The sequence below is a fragment of the Rhinatrema bivittatum genome, chromosome 5, assembly GCF_901001135.1.
Source record: "Rhinatrema bivittatum chromosome 5, aRhiBiv1.1, whole genome shotgun sequence".
Classification (NCBI taxonomy): domain Eukaryota; kingdom Metazoa; phylum Chordata; class Amphibia; order Gymnophiona; family Rhinatrematidae; genus Rhinatrema; species Rhinatrema bivittatum.
The window spans coordinates 113,414,149-113,434,393 of record NC_042619.1 but is presented as its reverse complement, the minus strand read 5'-3'; the positions used below and the strand labels follow the sequence as shown (position 1 = coordinate 113,434,393).

The window sequence follows — 20,245 nt, the reverse complement described above, 5'->3', positions numbered from 1 at the left end:
ACTGCCTTTGCAACCTTGAGACAGGCCTTCCTCCATGAGCCCTGCCTCCATCACCAGACCCCACATGCCCCTTCATCTTGGAGGTTTACACCTCCTTGGAGCAGTTTTGGGTCAACTCAACGCCAAGGGGACGTTCCATCCCTGTTCCTAGTTTTCCCGAAAATTCTCTTCCTCAGAAAAAAATTATGGCATTGGGGATAAAGAACTCTTGGCCATAAACTGGCCTTTGAAGAGTGGCAACAATGGCTGGAGGAGGCCCGGCACACTGTCACGGTCTATACTGACCATAAGAATTTGGAGCATCTCCACCACGCTCAGCGCCTGAACGCCCGGCAGGCTCACTGTTCCTTGTTTTTTAGTCTTTTCTACTTTGTAGTGAAGTACTGGATGGCTATCAAGAATATTAGGGCTGACGCCCTCTCTTGGTCCTTTGAGCAGGAAGATAATCCAGACCCTCCAGGCTATATCATTGACCCGGCACATATCCTGGTAGCCGCCTCTCAAGCTATTCCCCGAGGGAAGACGGTAATCCCGACCCCGGCAATACGTTCTGGAGTGGGCCCATCCCAGTTGTGCTGGGACTCTTGCCTTACTTAAACGGTACTATTGGTGGCCGTTGATGGACAAGAATGTGAAGGCCTACGTGGACTCTTGTCCCACCTGTGCTCACCAAAAGCCTGTGGTGGGATGACCTTGGGGGTTGTTACAGCCGCTGCCAGCCCCCAAGGAACCTTCGACCCACATTTCTACCGACTTTGTGGTAGATGTCCCCTCTTCAAGTGTCAACAAAATAATTTGGGTTGTTACCGACCGTTTCTCCCAGATGGCTCACTTCATTGCCCTCCCAGCGCTTCCATCCACTCCAGAGCTAGCAAAGTTGTTCACCTCCCACATTTTTCGTCTTCATGGATTGCCCCGTCACATTGTCTCTGATCGCGCAGCCCAGTTTACTGCTAAGTACTGGCGATCCTTGTGCCACAAATCTAAGATCAAACTAGATTTTACCATTGCCTACCACCCTCAGGCCAATGACCAAGCAGAATGCACTAACCACACCCTAAAGACCTTCTTGTGGTTTTTTGTGAACCTGCGACAGGATAACTGGGCAGATCTCCTTCTATGGGCAGAGTTCTCGCACAACTCTCACCCCAACGCCGCCATGGAATCTTCACCCTTCCTCGTGGTATATGGGAAGCAACCACTCCCTCCACTCCTGGTGCCCCTGTCCATTCCCTCTCCTTCCGCCCAGTTGACGGCACTGGAACTCCAGTCCTTGTGGTCCCAAACTGAGGGTCTGATTCACAAAGCTACCGAGAAAGCCAAGATCACTACCAACAGACACAGACATCCAGCTCCTCCGTTCAAATCTGGAGAAAAGGTATGGCTGAGTACCCACAATTTTCGGCTTCGGGTACCTTCCATGAGGCTAGCACCCCGTTATATTGGGCCCTTCTCCATTCTGCGACAGATCACTCCAGTTACATATCAACTCCGTCTTCCAGCATCATTGAAAATCCACAATGTCTTCCACGTCTCCCTGCTCAAACCCATGGTTCAATCTTGGCCAGCCCAGAAATTGCCCGAACCAGAGAGAATTTCCTCGGAAGGAGACGAGACTTATCAAGTGAAGGAAATTCTAGATGTCCATTGCTGCCTCAAAAGATGGGAATACTTAATTGCCTGGGAGGGATACGGTCTGGAGGAAAACTCCTGGGAACCCAGTTCCAATATCCTGGATAAATGACTCCTTAAGGAATTCCACATTGCACAACTGAAGAAACCCAGACCCCATGGAAGGGGGCTTAGTGGACGGGGTACTGTTACACTGGCTGGCCATGGTGCCCCGCAGCTGACTGCACTCACCCCCCAGGTGGGCTGTAATCGCTGTTGCTGCTCCCTGGGCTCCAGGCCCTCTCTGTTCGGTGAAGCAAGAGCCTGCCCCGCTGTCGTCATGCAGCCAGCCACGTCTGTTCCTAGATGCATGTGCACGGCTCCTCCCCCTTCTTAAAGGAGCTGCGCCAGATATGCTCTCCTGCGGAACCTGGAAGACAGGGCTCCAGTGGCCCTATATAAGATCACCCCTGCTGACCTATCGATGCCTCAGCAACTGGTCTCACTCCTCGCAGTCTCTAGCTGCTCTTCATGTCTTCAGTTCCTGCTCTGCCTCGATGTCTTCAGATCCTGCCTCCGTGTCTTCCAAGTTCCATCTTCTTGTGTTCCTGCTTCCCTGACCCTCGGCTTGCTTCTCTGGTATTGACTCGGCTCGTTTTTGGACTCCACCTTCGCCTGCTGCCTGCCTTGACCACTTGCCTGTCCTCCGTTTTGCTGACCACCACCTGCCCCGACCTCTGGCCCATCCCAGGACTCCACTCTCGCCGCCAGCCCCGACCATCGGACCGTCTGACCTGCCTTTGTCTCACTCCTTCAGACCAGTTCAGTGGAGACCCACTCCAAAGTCCTGCCGGCCCTAGCACCTGCGGGAAACAAGGGCTGGTAAAGGTGAAGATCCCGTTGGGTATCTATCGCCTACATCCACCTACCAACGTTGAGGGCCTATAGGGCACCCCTTAGGCAGCACCAACCTCATCTCTGCCAAGGGTCCACATCTCGACGCTACAGGCGTAACACCATGCACAGCATAATATCCTTGTCAGATCACCAACTAATTAAAGTAGAAATAACCCTTCTAAACAAACAGCAAACAAACTTATAAACAATCTTTCACATACAGAAAAAAGATAGAAACTAAATTACTTGAAGAAACAATTAAAAATAAATTAACCAATTTTGACCATGACAATGTCTCCTTATCCTTTGACTAATGGGATAAAATTGCCAATGAAATAGCGGATAACCTATGCCCAATCCAGGAAAAAATAGTCCACAATGAACGCAATACTTCCAAACAAAAGAAACCTTGGTATAGCGAAGAACTAAGACTCTCTAAACAGAACCTGAAAAAATCTGAAAAGCAATTGTTGCGCGCCCCGTCCATGTCCAGCCCGCGCACGGGCCTGCTCACCTTTCTGGCTCCTCTGCAGGTCCCAGGTCGGCCTTCCCAGCGGCAGCCACAAACTCCTCCAGGCCTTGGCATCCCACGGCAGTGGTCGCCGGGCCTTTCACTGTGCACCAGGCCTCACGCCGGAGTTCGGCATCTTCTGTGGTGTTGGCCACGCTCCTACGCGCGTGCGGACCACCCGGCCTCTTGTAAGGCCAGGGGCGGGTCCTAGCTCTGCGGTGCGCCATGATTGAAGGAGCTACTTAAGGAAATTCCTGCCTGCACTTTCTTGCCTTGGCAATTGGGTCGGCATTGTGTTGTATGCTAGATTGTCACTGCGTACTAAAGCCTTGTTCCAGTCTCATTCCAGTCTTATTCCAGCCTCGTTCCAGGATCCTACTGTTCCAGCCTTGTTCCTGCATCCTACTGTTCCTGGATCCTTCTGTTCCAGTGTTCATCTGTCCTTCTCTTCAGGTAGTACCATCGGACTGACTCTCTGGTACTGATCTTGGCCTGTTCCTCGACTACTCTGCCTGCTGCCTGCCTTCTGACCTCGGCTTGCCTGTGACCTTGACTGACCTCTGGAACCTGACCTCTGCCTGATTGACCACTCCTCAGACTGACCTTTGGATTTGACCCCGCCTGATTGAACACGTCCTCTGATTCTGGCTCTGTCCCTTGCCTCTGTCCCTCTGTCCCTCGCTGTTCTGGTCTTCCTTGCTCCATCTGACATCCAGCCTTGAACCTGACCATGCTCCTTTGCTGTCCATCCCAGTCTACCATCTCTCCAGGAGACCCTGAGAGTCCCACCTAAGTCCAAGCGGCCTGGGTCCCTACGGGCTCCACCTGGGGGGACCACGGGCTTCCAGTGGTGAAGCTCATCCTAGCCTCTGTCTCTTCCAGTGCTCTGCCCCCTGGGGGCAGGTGCTTCCTGGTCCCTACTAGGGAGTTGTTCTCCACTACTCCAGGACAAGGGTCCACCCCCGAGCGCAACAGCAATGGCAGAAAAGCCAATCTATGGAATCCCTAGAAAAATACAAATCCCTATTAACAAAATACCATGAACAAATCAATAAAGCCAAAAAAGACTACTAGGCAAAACAGATTAATGGTGTAATATTTAACTCCAAATTACTCTTCGAAACAGTTAAAAACCTAATCAAAGACCCATCTTCCACTATCTCAAATAATCATTAGTCCTCAAGGAACTCCTGCAATGAATATGTCATCACTCTATTAAACAAAATAAACAAGCTAAAAACACAATTTGCCACATACTTACCAACAGAAGAGCATGAAGAAGAACTGTGACAAGCAAAATGGAACACATTCTATCCAGTATCTAAGCTTGAAATAAATTTATTTTTATTTATTTATGCAGTTTTTTTATACCATTGCACAGAAAACAAGTTTCTATCTCTACGGTTTACATATCAAATCAAAAAATCATCACATAAAATCAAAAAGACAAAAGTGCAATAAAAACCCAATTTAAGATCAACGAAAAATTCCTTAAACTAAAAGGCATTTTCAATTATTATTGTTAAAAACAATGAAATAAAAGTTGCAAGCCCAGTAAAAATCTAAAATAAGATCAAAGAATTCAGATAACTAAAAGGAATTTTCAATATTATAATTAAAACAGTGAAGTAAAAGATAATTAAATCGCTCTTAGCAATTATCATGACTCTCAACTGTCCTCTTGGAAATTAGTCCCGTATGCTTGTCGAAAACAACATGGGGCAGATTTTAAAAGCCCTGCTCACGTAAATCCGGGCGGATTTACGCGAGCAGCGCCATGCGCGCCGGCGCGCCTATTTTCCATAGGCCTGCCGGTGCGCGCAGAGCCCCGGGACTCGCGTAAGTCCCGGGGTTTTTTGTCGGGGGTGTGTCGGGGGCATGTCGGGGGCGGGGCCGATCGACGGGGCGTTTTGGGGGCGGGACGTGGTGTTTTGGGGGCAGGCTCAGGGGCGTGGTTTCGGTCCGAGGGCGTGGCCGTGCCCTCCGGAACCGCCCCCGGGTTGTGTCTCGGTGCGCGTGGATTTACGTCTCCCTCCGGGAGGCGTAAATCCATGGACAAAGGTAGGGGGGGGTTAGATAGGGCCGGGGGGGTGGGTTAGGTAGAGGAAGGGAGGGGAAGGTGAGGGGAGGGCGAAAGAGAGTTCCCTCCGAGGCGGCTCCGATTTCGGAGCAGCCTTGGAGGGAATGGAGGCAGGCTGCGCGGCTCGGCGCGCGCCGGCTGCCCAAAATCGGCAGCCTTGCGCGCGCCGATCCTGGATTTTAGCAGATACGCGCGTAGCCTCGCGTATCTACTAAAATCCAGCGTACTTTTGTTGGCGACTGGTGTGCCAACAAAAGTACGTGAACGCGCATTTTTTAAAAATCTACCCCCATGTTTTTAGGTCTTTTTAAAATCTCTTCAGATTATGCTGTAGTTTTAGATCGTGTGGCAGACCGTTCCAAAGTTTTGGACCTGCAGTTGAAATGGCACGATCTCTAACTTTGCTGAGATGGGCGGATCTTACAGTGGGTATTGAGAGGAGGCCTTTGTTGGCTGACCTTAGGTCTCACTGAGGTATTTGTAATTTAATGATTGAATTTAACCAGTCCATCTTATCACTGTATATGATCTTATGAACGATGCATAATATTTTGTGCTTTATTCTATATTCGACCGGTAGCCAATGAAGGTTCTTTAGGAATGGAGTAAAATGATCTTTCTTTCTTGTGTTGGTTAAGATCCGAGCTGCAACGTTCTGGAGTACCTGCCGGGGATGAATGGTTGTTTTTGGGAGACCTAGCATAGTAGAATTACAGTAATCAAGTCCCGTAAATAACATCACCTGGAGAACATATCTAAAATTGTCATATGAAAGTAATGGTTTCAAACGTTTTAACAACCTTAATTTACAAAAGCCTTCTTTTACTTTTTTTGATATGTGGGCTTTAAAATTTAGCTCATAATCCATAAAAAGCCTTAAATTCCTAGCTACATCCATTAACTTAAAAAATGCTTTGTTATTGAAGGTGATCACTTTCTGCTCTGAGTTAACATTTTTCCTATCTAAGATCATAAAAACAGATTTATCTAAATTTAAAATCAGTTTCATTTGGGCAAGTAGCTGACCAATGATTTTTAAATACATTTCAACTAATTTGAAAGTGGCTTCTAAGCTGTTTTCAATTGGAAATAGAAGCTGAATATCATCAATGTAAATGAAATAAGTTAAACTGAGACCAGTTAGCAAGTGACCCAACGGGAGCAAAAATATATTTAAAAGGGTGACCGATAAGTCCCTGTGGGACTCCTGTTGATAAACTTATCTTTTCTGAAATACTATCTTTAATCTTCACAGTAAAAGTTCTATTATCTAAAAATGATGTAAACCATTTTAGTGTGATCATTGCAAAAATAAAATCAGTGATTCACCCACTCTCCCCAATCTCTGCAAGTGCACTAAAAACAGTACACAGCGTAATCACTCCAACAATCACTACAATAATAAATCACTCACTATCAAAAGGATGGGTCCCCGCCAAGGCTCAACACGCAGTAATTAAACCAATCATAAAAATCAAAACAAGTAGAATCGACGACTGGAACAATTATTGGCCAATATCTAACCTGTCCTTCATTGGAAAAGTTCTTGAAAAAGCAGTACTATCACAATTAGAGAACCACCTAGAAGACAATAATATACTATACCCTAACCAATTTGGAATCAGAAACAATCGCTCAACAGAAACTCTGCTCATTTCATTATCCAACTCTGTACTGCAGGGGTTTGATAGCAATGAATCCCACATTCTGGTACTAATTGATCTAACAGCAGCCTTTGACACAGTTGACCATACTCTACTGTGCCATCAGAAGAGAAAAACAGGAATTGACGGAAAGGTGAACAAATGGTTCTCTTCATTCCTTGAAGATAGGAATGGGCAATCAATATTCTGACACCTTCCCAATAGACACAAGAGTTCCCCAGGGCTCAGCAATCTCAGCTACTCTATTCAACATTTATTTGCTGCCCTTATGTACATTACTAGCAAATCTAGGAATCAACTTCTTCCTATATGCAGATGACATATAATTCTACATCTCTTTCAATAAAACATTTTAAAAAACCGCGACAACTCTGGCAACATTCATGAAGGCAATACAACAAAAATTATTTCAACTGAATCTAACACTTAACCCTCCAAAAAATGAAATTATGTGGCTACGAAGAAATACAACGTTAATCAAATCACCAACATTAGACTTGGGAATTTTTAACCTCTCTCCCTCAGATCAAGTTCGGGACCTAGGAATACAGATAGATGAGAACTTCACTAAGAAAAAACACATAAGCAAGCTAATAAAAACAGGATACTCTAAGTTGAGAATATTACAGAGACTGAAACCTTTACTAACAATTCAGGACTTTTGCACTGTACTACAAATACTGATATTTTCAAATTTAGATTACTGCAACTCCCTATTACTAGGCTTACCTGCAGGATTATTAAAACCACTGCAGTTACTACAAAATGCCTCTGCCAGACTCTTACTAGGAACAAGGAAATTTGATCACTTCATCCCATCGCTTATTGCACTGGCTTCCTGTACAATACAGAATTCATTATAAAGTATTAACTCTAATTTTTAATATCATCAATAATTTTAACCCATGCATATTAGGAGTGACACTTCAACCATATAAACCACAGAGAGCTCTAAGATCGTAAAACAAAGAACTTCTAATGGTACCTTCAACACAGAACACACACCTAACATAAATAAGAGCCTGTATGTTTTCCATAGCAGGCCTCAAGTTATGTACTCTCTTCTGAAATCATTACGTCTGATAAATGAAAGAAAGAGTTTTAAACGTGAGCTAAAAACATGGCTCTTTAGAACTGCTTACCACTTAACGTAAGACAACAATATGCCGATAACTTCTCCATCAGTACCAGAGACATACTTAGTAGAATGTGCAATAAGAATGGAACAAAGTAAAGTGTAATGCTTGGAAAATTAGAATTTGTAAACAATGTTATATTAATGTATGTATGAATACGTCCTTGATTTCCTTCCTGATATTATGTTGACTTAAAACATGATCATTGACCCTTAAGTAAATATTGTCTAAGAATATGTATTGTAACCCGATGTGATCTTCTTTTGGAACGATGGTATATAAAACACCTAAATAAAATAAGTACTTCTATGCTCAGAAATAGTTGGAGCAAGATACATGGGTACTGTTGTAGCAATGTTACTTTACCAAATTTTTAAAGAGATAGTACCTTCATGGTTTCATTTTGAAAATTATTTCAATTTATGTAGGTAAAAAAGTACCCATGTGACTTGCTGCTAGACAGTTAATTGACAATTGCCCCATAGTCAACACCTTCTCTCCACATGTATACCATGTGCATGGTATATGGCATTAATTGTAGCCTGTAAACATTAGAAATACATTTCTCTAAGGGAGAAATATATATATATTACTCTTTTTATATATATCTGTTTAATTCTTTGATTGAAATAATGAACCAGATCTCTCAGTCAATTACAGAAATATTTATTTTATTTTATTTTTCCCTTGTGCCTGTAACCAGGGCCAGATTAAGGTGGTGTGTGCCCACAGGCAGCAGGGGTGGGGGAGGGAGAGTTATCCTCCCTTTCCTCCTTCCTTCTGGGGAGAGGGGGAAGCAAGTGACGATCCTTCCTGTCAAATCCTCCTCTCTTGAGCAACCTCCAAGTCACATCGCCACTTTTCTAATGGTGCTGGCTCCAGCTCAGCTGCCAGAGCAGCGACTGAAAATTAAGAAATTTCATCATGGGGCCTCCTGCAGCTTTCACAAGTTGACTGGCCCTACACATTGTCCCGCCTATCCTCCTGCAAGAGCTTCCAGTTCCCATGTAATCCCATGCGAGGGGTAGGACACCACAGGGTTTATCAGATTGCTAAGGCTATAGGAGGCCCAGCACTGAATTTTCTTAATCTTCAGTTGCTGCTGAACTGGAGCCAGTCCCACAGCAGCAGGCTTGGATTTATCGTGTTAAGTATAAAAATGCTACTCTAGTTCACAAGCTTATTGCCTTTCATTCAGTACCTGGGGCAAATGCCATGCTACATCTGTTCATTCCTATGCCTGCCTTGTACTCCTTTCAACAAGGGTTGTTGGATGTCTCATCTGTACGCAGTGTATGACTTGTAGAGACTTGGGAATGAGCCTTTTCAGTTGCCGACCCAGTCCTCTGGAATTCACTGCCTGCCGAATTGCATCTTACCACTTCCACCAAAAAATTCAAGTCTCAGCTGAAAACACACCTGTTCCGACTTGCCTTTGCTTAATTGATGTTTACGTTTTTGAGGGATTGTTTTATGATTACTGATGTTAGTTGCTGTTTTATCAAGTTTTGTTTTAATAGGCAATGTTAGTCTTATGTATTTGGATTATTTTATGGTAATTTTATTTCTGATTTTATTGTTTGCATTATGTACTTAATTTTTGTAAGTTACCTAGAGTTCGTCCCCAGATGACTAATAAGTAAATAAGTAAGTAAACAAATAAATAGATAGATAGATATTTAGGCAGGGCAGCGACGGAGATGCTCTGGTGCCTACAAAAATATGGTACCAGAGGCAGTTGCCTACATTGCCTGTGCCCAAATCCAAGCCTGTTAATTATTTTTAAATGATTGCTCAATAGAGTACACCAGCTTACTGAGACAGGTGAGCATGATATTTCTTCTCCTTTGCTCAGAAAAATAAGAAAACATGCCTATATGAAACAGCTATATAAAACTGAGGTCTCGGTACTGTACCTGTAACTTTTCTTCTGTCAGGGCATTGTCGTTCTTCAAATGAATAATCTGGCCTTTGCCTCTTCCAGGGTCAGTTATATCAATCTTTAGATTTATAGGATCGTTTACAGTTTGTAAACTATATTTTGACAAAGCTTCCAGAGCAACCACTGTATCCTGTGTAGGAAAACAATGCGAAGAGGATCACCAGGAATATTAGGATACATCAAAAGGTGTCACACAACATCCAATCAATGTTATTGTCCACCCCATCACAGCATCCTCTTGTCAGCTCTTACTCTGAAAACTCTCAGGGGTAGATTTTCAGAGCCCTGCTCGCCTAAATCCGCCCAAAACCGGGCGGATTTAGGCGAGCAGGGCCCTGCGCGCCGGGAAGCCTATTTTACATAGGCCTCCCGGCGCGCGCAGAGCCCCGGGACTCGCGTAAGTCCCGGGGTTCTCGGAGGGGGGCGTGTCGGGGGGCGGGCCCGGTCGTCGCGGCGTTCCGGGGGCGTGTCGGCAGCGTTTTGGGGGCGGGTACGGGGCGTGGCTACGGCCCGGGGGCGTGGCCGCGCCCTCCGTACCCGCCCCCAGGTCGCGGCCCGGCGCGCAGCAGGCCCGCTGGCGCGCGGGGATTTACGTCTCCCTCCGGGAGGCGTAAATCCCCCGACAAAGGTAAGGGGGGGTGTAGACAGGGCCGGGCGGGTGGGTTAGGTAGGGGAAGGGAGGGGAAGGTGAGGGGAGGGCAAAGGAAAGTTCCCTCCAAGGCCGCTCCGATTTCGGAGCGGTCTTGGAGGGAACGGGGGGAGGCAGCGCGGCTCGGCGCGCGCAGGCTATACAAAATCGATAGCCTTGCGCGCGCCGATCCAGGATTTTAGTGGATACGCGCGGCTCCGCGCGTATCTACTAAAATCCAGCGTACTTTTGCTTGAGTCTGATGCGCAAGCAAAAGTAGGCTGATCGCGCTTCTTTTAAAATCTACCCCTCAGTCTTTATCTCAGTGACAAAATATGATTTCCCTTGATTCACCAAACGAAACTCTGGCAGATGTTTGCAGCTGTGTTCTGTAGCTGATAGCTAGGATGTTGGGGAGAGACAGTGTGATACTAGAAGGGGTGGGGTATTGGTACAATCTTTATGGAGGAATTGGGGGGGGGGAGCAAAATTCCCCTGTTAGCTGTCCCTTTTATTTTGGGCTGGTGAGCATGGAGGATTTTGGAACTCTAGGCCTGCAAAAAAGTTAACATCTGGCTCTGAAGTAGGTATTAAACCTTTGGTGTTTATGAGCCCATGGTAAACAGCATGTGAGTAGAGCATATCACACTCTTTCCTGTACACATCAGAGATAGATTTAGGGTTTTACCCCCTCCTCAGGCAATGCTGGTGCTTTTGCCCCCTTCCCGCCATTGAGTCAGACAAGAGGGAGCAGATGGTCTAAGGCACAGCGCCACAATTTCCTGTGCTTTCTCTGGCAAGAATTAGAAAATTCTGAACCACACTGGCAAACATTTCCATCTTTTATACCATATTTTAGAAAATAAGGTAGTTTTCCAACCTTGCTTATGTCTGTATAATTTATAAGAGGCCCGATATTTGAAGCACGTTCAGCGCTATTTAGCAACATAAGCAGGACTTATGCAGCTAAGCAGCAGCAGCTGAATATGTGCCTACGTACAGTGGCCGCCACTTAGTCATGTAAGTTCCTTATGGTTAAAAGTTACGCACACAAAATGTAGGTGTGTACTGGGTGGATTGGGGGCAGAGCTGGTTAGCTATATAACTTCTACGGCTAACTACCAATATTCGGATTTAACCTAGCTTGATGTTACCCAGGTAGAGAGTCCATCAAGCTAGGTTGAGAGAACATTGCCCAAATCTCAACTTGGAGTGAGTTTCCTCACTCCGAGGGTCATCCAATGTTCACAAGAGACCACTGTTCTGTTCATACATCTAACATTGAATGTCAAAGGGGCCCCTAACCCCCTACACTAATACCTAAACCTCACCTCGAGTTATGAGGTGGGCCTACCATAGGGATACCAAAACCTATCTAGGGAGCTGACATTATGGCCAGTCTCTCTCTTTCTATCTCTCTCTCCCCCGGCTAGTAGGATGCTCTGGGTGCGTCAAACGTTGGCGTTAAGTCTCTGCGATAGCTCTTCGCAGACAGGCAAACCCAGCCCACTCCCCGCCCCAACCCCTTCTATTTTCCATATTTGCATCGCACCATACGATATGGTGCTATCGCATGCAGTAAACACGTTTTCGCATGTGTTAAGGTCCTATCGCATGCGATAAGCCCTTAACACATGCGAAAATGCCTTACCGCATTTTGATAAAATGACCCCCTTAGCCGGTTAGAAATTCAGATCTCCTGGAGGCAGCAGATCTTCAGCTAGTTTGCTGCCCCCCCCCCCCCCCCCTCCTGATTTTTGTCACACAATGCACAAGCCTAGTGGGCTTATTGGCAAATCCAGGCCTGGAGCACATATTAAAATCTCATTTGCATATGGCATGTCCTCATTTACATTTGGGTATGGGCTTATTGCATAGCTTGCACAAACATGCACTCATGAAGAGAATAGAGGCGTAATACATAACTTTCAAGGGAATATTTGTTGATATCATAGAACAAATTTCCAATAAAGATACATTAAAAAATAACGTTACCAAATGTGAAAGTTATTAAAGCAGACTATGATGTAGCAACAAGTATTTAAAACACAATTTATCTAGCAGGAAATATGGACTGGTGGATGAATTGTGAGCTCTTTATAGCACAATTCTCTTCAGATCTCATTGGAATCCCCCCCCCCAAAAAAAATCTACATAAAAAGTATTTCACAAATGATCAATGTGAGTGTAATTTAGAGGTCTAAGAGCCATACTAGTCCTGAAGAAAACTGGGTTCACTGCAAGACATGACACCTTTTATAGCACCAACACTAGAATCATCAAAGATTAGGTTGTCTACAAGCTTTTCAAATCACATTAGAAGAAGGGATTTAAGCAATCTCAAAAGCTGATGAATAATATCTTTTTATTATAATCCAGTAAAAGGAATCACAGTTTGAAAATGTACAATGGGACTGTAAACAATTCCATTCTTTAATGCTAATATAAAATACAATGTGAAACACAGATTCAACCAATCATGTTATCTTCCACCATTTTACTTTTCTTAAAAGCAGGCTAGAAAAAAAAGCCAAGAATACCTGTGTTGAACAGAATCCACCACCATATTTTCTTTTCTCAATTAGCCAATTGGCAATGGTTTTTGCATAGGTAATATTTCCTTTAATTAATGCCTGAAGGAGTGCATAAGATGTGGTCTCTATAGATATAGCTTCTGTGCTGGCAGGCCAGTATCGCAGCTTGGTTTCTGAAATAAATGTATATAGTTAACGCAATGTGTTTATCTAAAATAATTTGATCGTATTCCAATTAATATAAGCACAAATTTATTTTATCTCACTCCCACTCCCATAAAGTAAGGTAAAAAAATGTGGAAACTATAGTTGCTGACAAAAAATGTAACACTAAGAAAGTACACAGTCCTTGTTATGTTATGTTATACTGCCTTACTTGAAACAAGTTCAACCCAAAGCAGTATACAACAGTTAAAAGCAATAATCAAAATATATTATATTATACAAGAATATCAGTATATAATTAATAAATAAATAAATAAACAAATAAATAAGTATTGTACTACATCAATGCTGCGCTTCCCGGACACACTGGCTCCGCGACTGGGTCTGCTTACCTGGCACGACCCTCTACCAGTGCTGCCTCGAGTTCCTGCTCTGTCCAACACCGACCACATCCTCCACGGCCATCCCCAGCTCCCTCATAGCCTTTGGCATCGCAGCTCTCCTCGCGCCGGGGCTTGGTGTCCTCATCGGCGTCAGCCCCGCCCCCCTAGTGCGCGCGCGCGGAGCCCAGTGTAATTTAAGGAGCCAAGCGCGGGAAGATCTTGGGCGGCGTCTGATTCTGACGTCACTCATGCAAGGTATATATACCTCAGCCCGGCCCCTAGCTCGGGGCCTTGGCAATTGGGTCATACACTCCGGTATCTCTAGTTTGCCTTCCTGCGTTCCAGTGTCTTGCTCCTGTGTCTCCTGTTCCAGTCTCTCTGTTCCAGCGTCTCCTGTGTCTCCTGTTCCTTCGTCTCTCCAATCCTGGTAGTACCCTTCGGATTGATCTCACGGTAATGACCTTTGCCTGTTCTCTCTCTGATTGCTGCCTGCCCTGACCTCTACCTTGAACTCCGACTACCTTGTTCGCCACCTGACGACCTCTGCCTGTAACTCCGATTACTCTTCATTGCCACTTGGAACTTGTCCTTCTGTTTGACCTGACTACGCCCGGATTGACCTCTGTTACCGACCCTGCCAGGCTGACCATTCTGGACTGATATTCTGGCCTTGATTCTCGCTTTATACTCAGACACTCTCTTCTGGCCTCCTGCGACCTCTGGACTTCCCTGTCTGAACACCAACCACGCACCCTTGTTTGTGGTGGGCACACCCCTGAACTTTATCTCTCGGAGATCCTGCGAGGCCCACCTAAGACCAGGCGGCCCGGGTAACCAAGGGCTCAACCTGAGGGAACCCTGGGTTGCTATTGGCAAAGCTCCAGCTAGCCTCTGTCTCCTCCTGTGCTCCGCCTCCTGGTAGGAGGCGCTCTCCGGGTCCAACCGGAGGGCCTTACAAATCCTGCACCAGGCCAAGGGTCTACTCCCAGCGCAACATCAGTAAAAATATAATCCATAATAATCACCCTAAAATTAAGTAGAAAAAATACAATAATCTAGAACCTTGACTCAATCTATCCCACTCTCACTAGGGAGGAACAGTAAAAGCTCACCTAAACATTATTATATAACCAAAGTTTAGGGAAGAACAGTAAAGGGTCACCTAAACTTTATCATATAACCAAAGTTAACCAGCTAACTCCACTCCTCCCAGTTATTCCCCTGGAATGCACCTAACTTAGCAGGCTAAATTCTAACCAGCTATCTTATTAGTTGGCTAGAATTTAGCCAAAGTACCCAAACATTCATTTAGCTGGATAACTTCTGAGTTAGCCAGCTAAATGGTTTTGAATATGGACCTCTATATTATTATAACATATTGTTTTATTAGAAAATCTTCTTCTACCGTCATTTCTATGTTTCTATGTTAAATTACGCTGGGCTCCGTGGGCGCGCGCACACTAAGGGAGCAGGGCTGACGCCGAGGAGGACGCCGAGCCCCGGCGCGAGGAGAGCTGCAATGCCAAAGGCTATGAGGGAGCTGGGGACGCCCGTGGAGGACGTGGTCGGTGTTGGACAGAGCAGGAACTCGAGGCAGCACTGGTAGAGGGTCGTTCCAGGTAAGCAGACCCAGTCGCAGAGCCAGTGCGTCCGGGAAGCGCAGCATTGATGTAGTACAATACTTATTTATTTTTAATTTTTATATACCGACATTCTTGTATAATATAATATATTTTGATTATCGCTTTTAACTGATGTATACTGCTTTGGGTTGAACTTGTTTCAAGAAAGGCAGTATAAAAGTATAACATAACATAACAAGGACTGTGTACTTTCTTAGTGTTACATTTTTTGTCAGCAACTATTGTTTCCACATTTTTTTACCTTACTTTATGGGAATGGGAGTGAGATAAAAGAAATTTGTGCTTATATTAATTGGAATAAGATAAAATTATTTTATCTGGCTAACTTTAGACCTGCTCAATAGCAGGCCTAACTATCCCACTACTTAGCTGGATAAATAGTTATCCAGATAAGTGGCAACCACTTAGCACAGTCGGATATTCAGCTGCTGCCACGCATCTGGCTAAGTGGCATCATATACTGGGGCCATAAATTTTTATTTAACTAGATTCAGGAGAATTTTCAGCTGTAAATCTTGTTGTTTACATGTGGCTGAAAATTTGGCTAAAGATAATCTAGTAAAATGACCTGGTTATCTTTGTTGCTCAGCTGCATACTGACCACTCTTAGGCCTGAATTTATCAAAATGCGGTAAGTACCGCATATGATAGCAAAAGGGGCGTGTTTTATGCTAATATAGCATTTGCGCTAATTACCTGTGTGAAGAGCTAAGTTAGTGCAAATTATGATACCATTTTCAGATTCTGCGATAAGTGCCAGACCTGTTGTATTTCCTGCATTCAACCACTGTTAATGGTCCCAGACACACGGGAGGGAGAGAGAGAGAGAGAGAGAGACTGGCCATGATGTCATTCCCATAGGTAGGTATTTGTATCCCTATGGTAGGCCCACCTAGGGATACAACAGAACAGTGGTCTCTTGTGAAGATTTGATGACCTTCGGAGTGAGGAAACTCACTCCAAGATGAGATTTGGGCAATGTTCTCTCCACCTAGCTTGATGTTACCCTGGTAGAGAGTCCATCAAGCTAGGTTGAGAGAACATTGCCCAAATCTCATCTTGGAGTGAGTTTCCTCACTCCGAAGGTCATCAAATCTTCACGAGACCACTTTTCTGTTCGTAGGTGTCACATAGAATGTCAAAGTGGCCCCTAACCCCGTACACTCTTACCTAAACCCCACTTCGAGTTACTAGGTGGGCCTACCATAGGGATACAAATACCTACCTATGGGAATGACATTATGGCCAGTCTCTCTCTCTCTCTTTCTTTCTCTCTCTTTCCTCAAATAGGCCTTACGGGAGACATCGCAAAGGGCGAGGAAACTTACTGCACGGGCACGGCAGTTATCGCACAGACTAATGCAATTCAAAGAGGTGTTGTTAAAATCGGTGATACGGCTGTGCGATAGCTCTTCGCAGACAGGCTAACCCAGCCCACTCGCAGCCCCTAACTCCTCCTATTTTCGGGATTTGCATCGCACCATTCGATATGGTACTATCGCATGTGTTAAACACGTTTTTGCATGCGGTAAGGGCCTATCGCATGCGTTAACGGGGCTTTTCGCTTGCGATAAGCCCTTATCGCATGCAAAAACACCTTATCGCATTTTGATAAATGACCTCCTTTAGAGAGTCTCTTTGCTGCCAAAATCTAATGCCTTTTCATCTTAATACAAATATTACAATGTCTGTTAAGTCATGGAAATTTTTATTTTTTTTTGCAGAAACCTTAAAAGACCCAGGAATGCCTCCACAAAAATGCAAATTAAAGTGCACACAGTTTGGAGGGTTACCACATTTTTGTAGTCTTTTTTTTTCTCTAAAACATAAAAATAAAAGAATTTCTTAATGAAATAGGTGTTGGCCTACTTTGGCATGCTACAGAAATATAGTAGCAACACATTATCAATAACAAAATTAGATTAAATTAAAAGTAATCATGAATGAGTAATCCTCCATTTCCATTAGAAGATTAGTTTGCAATGACAGTACCTTTCTAGAAATTGAAATAGTCAGCGGCAGTCTTTATAGACCAGTCTACAACCTGTCATCCTGATCGTGAAAGTGTTATTACTGTACCTTTCACAAATACAGATTTTCCACTCAGAATCTGTTCTGCTTTCAGGACTCCATTTGTATTGGGATTAACAAGACTGAGTGCATATGCAGTGATTGCAGCAGAGTAAGGGCTTAGTTGATAATCCAGTTTTCTTTCCATGTAGCCAATGGCATTTTCTATGCTTGTTTTCTGTAAAGGCACAATGAAAGGTTATTTTGTATTATGTTGGAATGATCAAGAATTGTTCATTCTTGAGGCTAGTGGTCACTATTTAAATTACATCACAAAAATATAATTCAAACAAAATAAGATACTGGCACAGAACAGTTATTTAATATCTTAGATAAACAAAAGGCGTCAAATTTCTTTCTACTAATGGGTGCACTTCAAACTGTAAAACAGGAAAGCAAGTCCTTAATTAGACCCTGTGTGGGCAATTTTTAAATAGCCTGCAATGTTGCAGGATCACATGAATATTGCAAATTTGCCAATACCTATGTTATAGACACAGAAAATGCATATGTTATGGGGTCAACTTTCCTACTGTCTGCACTTAGTCAAAGAGTGTGCATACTTTTTACCTGCAGGCTTAAAAATTTACCATGGATGCACAAGACTCATGGTTACTTGACCCTGCTATTTGCTGCTGGTAGAGTTTTGCTAGAAAAGTGCATGCTTACTGTTAAAAATGCATTGCACAAATGTATGTTTCTTCTCCCGACCTAACCACTCCCCTGGGAGGACCTCCTCTCAGTGCAGCTGAAAGTATTGTAGGTTGTAGAACAATGCACAGAATGCTAGCTGCATTGAGGCTGGGCAATGTTCAGACAGTCGGTTTATGTGGTAAAATAAAATATATTTACTGCATTCAGAAAAAATGCTTACCACTGTTTTATTCTCTGAGGATTTATAGGTTGACAAGGCATGATGCAATGCTATTGTTACGAAGGCTGTTAGTGACAAATCCCCTTCTGACAATCGAATTCCACCCTAAAGTTAAGTAGAATTAAACTTTAAATACACATACATTATATTCACATATTATTACAATTTTTCACATCTCATTCATGCGGATTACTCATATACTATGAATGTTTTGTAAATGTAGTGCCTCCCTCAGATAATATAGTGTACTGGTGCCAAGAAAAGGGTGAAACTGGCACACAAGAAACCCACTGGGCCCCACTATGAATAAGAGACCCAGTGGTCTACAGAACTGTGAACCTACTATGCTTACACCCTAATAGCCTGAAGATTTCTTCTTTTGTCACTGGACTCCACGCATGTGAGTACCCAGGCCCTACCCAAGATCCACATACACAGTAAATACAAATAAGAACATAAGAACATGCCATACTGCATCAGACCCAGACCCCATCAAGCCCAGCTTCCTGTTTCCAACAGTGGCCCATCCAGGATACATACCTGCTAGGTACCCAAATATTAAATAGATCCCATGCTACTAATGCCAGCAATAAGCACAGGTATTTCCTAACACAGTAACTTTTAAACAGGTGTATGGGTGCATGTGTGCACGCATACGTCAACCCGCGCCCAGAGACAATATATGCACATATGTTATAAAATAGACTAGATGCGCGTACACGTGCGCACAATTTTAAGTGGATGTGCACATTTGTGTGCAAATGCTGCTTTTACCGCATAAGTGGGGGAATTTTACAAGGGAAGCGTGCCAATGCCATTCACCATTTTCCCAGTTCATTCCCAGTTTGCCCAGTTAGGGATAGGACTTGCAAATCCCTCTAATTTAATAGGCACCCTTCCCCCTGTTAGCCTCGACCCTTTAAACCCCACTGCCTTACCTATATTTTTTTTACTACTTAAAACGCTATCCATAGCAGAAGAAAATTCACACAGTAGGTGACCCCAGCACACGCAAGGATGCAGAAGTATTTACGTGCACATCTCTTGGCCAGGCCCCAACACGCTCACGTCCAACCTAGACCATGTCCATACTCTGCTCCTTTTTAGAAACTTTATTCTTGTGCGCGCTGCGGGAGATATGTGCATACTCGTGTTGCTTTTAAAATCTGCTCAGCACACGCCAGCCAATTTATGCATATATCTCCTGATATTGGCATGGGCAGGGCTTTTAGAATTTGCCTTATAGTCAACTTGACTAATAGCAACTTATGGACTTCTCCTCCAGGAACTTGTCCAAACCTTTTTAAACCCAGCTATGCTAACTACCTTAACCACATCCTCTGGCAACTAATTCCAGAGCTTAATTGTGTGTTGAGTGAAAAATAATTTTCTCTGATTTGTTTTAAATGTGCAATTTGCTAACTTATGGAGTACTCCTTGGTCCTTCTATTATCTGAAAGAGTAAACAACCAATTCACATTTATCCATTTGATTTTTTTCATGATTTTCTAGAGCTCCATCATATCCCCCCTCAACCATCTCTTCTCCAAGCTGAACAGCCCTAACCTCTTTAGCTTTTCCATGTAGGACTAGGAGACCCATCCCACTCCCTTTTATCATTTTAGTCACCCTTCTCTGTACCTTCTCCAGTGCATCTATATCGTTTTTGAGATGCAGCAACCAGAAATGAACACAGTACACAAGCTACAGTCTCACCAAGGAGTGAATCAGAGGCATTATGACATTCTCTGTTTTAGTCACTTTCCCTTCTAATAATTCCTAACATTTTGTTTGCTTTTTTTACTGCCGCAGCACACCCAGCTAATGATGCCTAGATCTTTTTCCTGGGTGGTAACTCATAACATGAAACTTAACATCATGTAACTACAGCATGTAACTACAGACTTCCCTTGGGTAAATCCATGCTGACTGTGTTCCATTAAACCATATCTATCTATATGTCCTGTGATTTTGTTGTTTAGAATGGATTCCATGATTTTTCCCGGCACTGAAGTCAGGCTCACTTTTTAATTAACTGAATTCAAATGAAATTAAAACAAATTGTGCCATAAACAGATATTACATAAATGTACCTTCTAGAAACCAC

At 44.0% G+C, this 20,245-nt stretch overlaps 1 protein-coding gene across 1 annotated transcript in view; it reads right to left on the bottom strand.

The window, feature by feature from the left end:
• Nucleotides 1-20,245, bottom strand: part of LOC115092143 (complement C4-A-like) — a 274,266-nt gene that overhangs the window by 88,776 nt on the left and 165,245 nt on the right. Inside the window, exons 27-30 of the mRNA XM_029602749.1 lie at nucleotides 18,139-18,243; nucleotides 17,274-17,442; nucleotides 13,010-13,176; nucleotides 9,816-9,971 (exon numbers count right to left, since the gene is read on the bottom strand). Coding sequence (XP_029458609.1) covers nucleotides 9,816-9,971; nucleotides 13,010-13,176; nucleotides 17,274-17,442; nucleotides 18,139-18,243 — 597 coding nt within the window. The remainder of the gene's footprint in view (nucleotides 1-9,815; nucleotides 9,972-13,009; nucleotides 13,177-17,273; nucleotides 17,443-18,138; nucleotides 18,244-20,245) is intronic.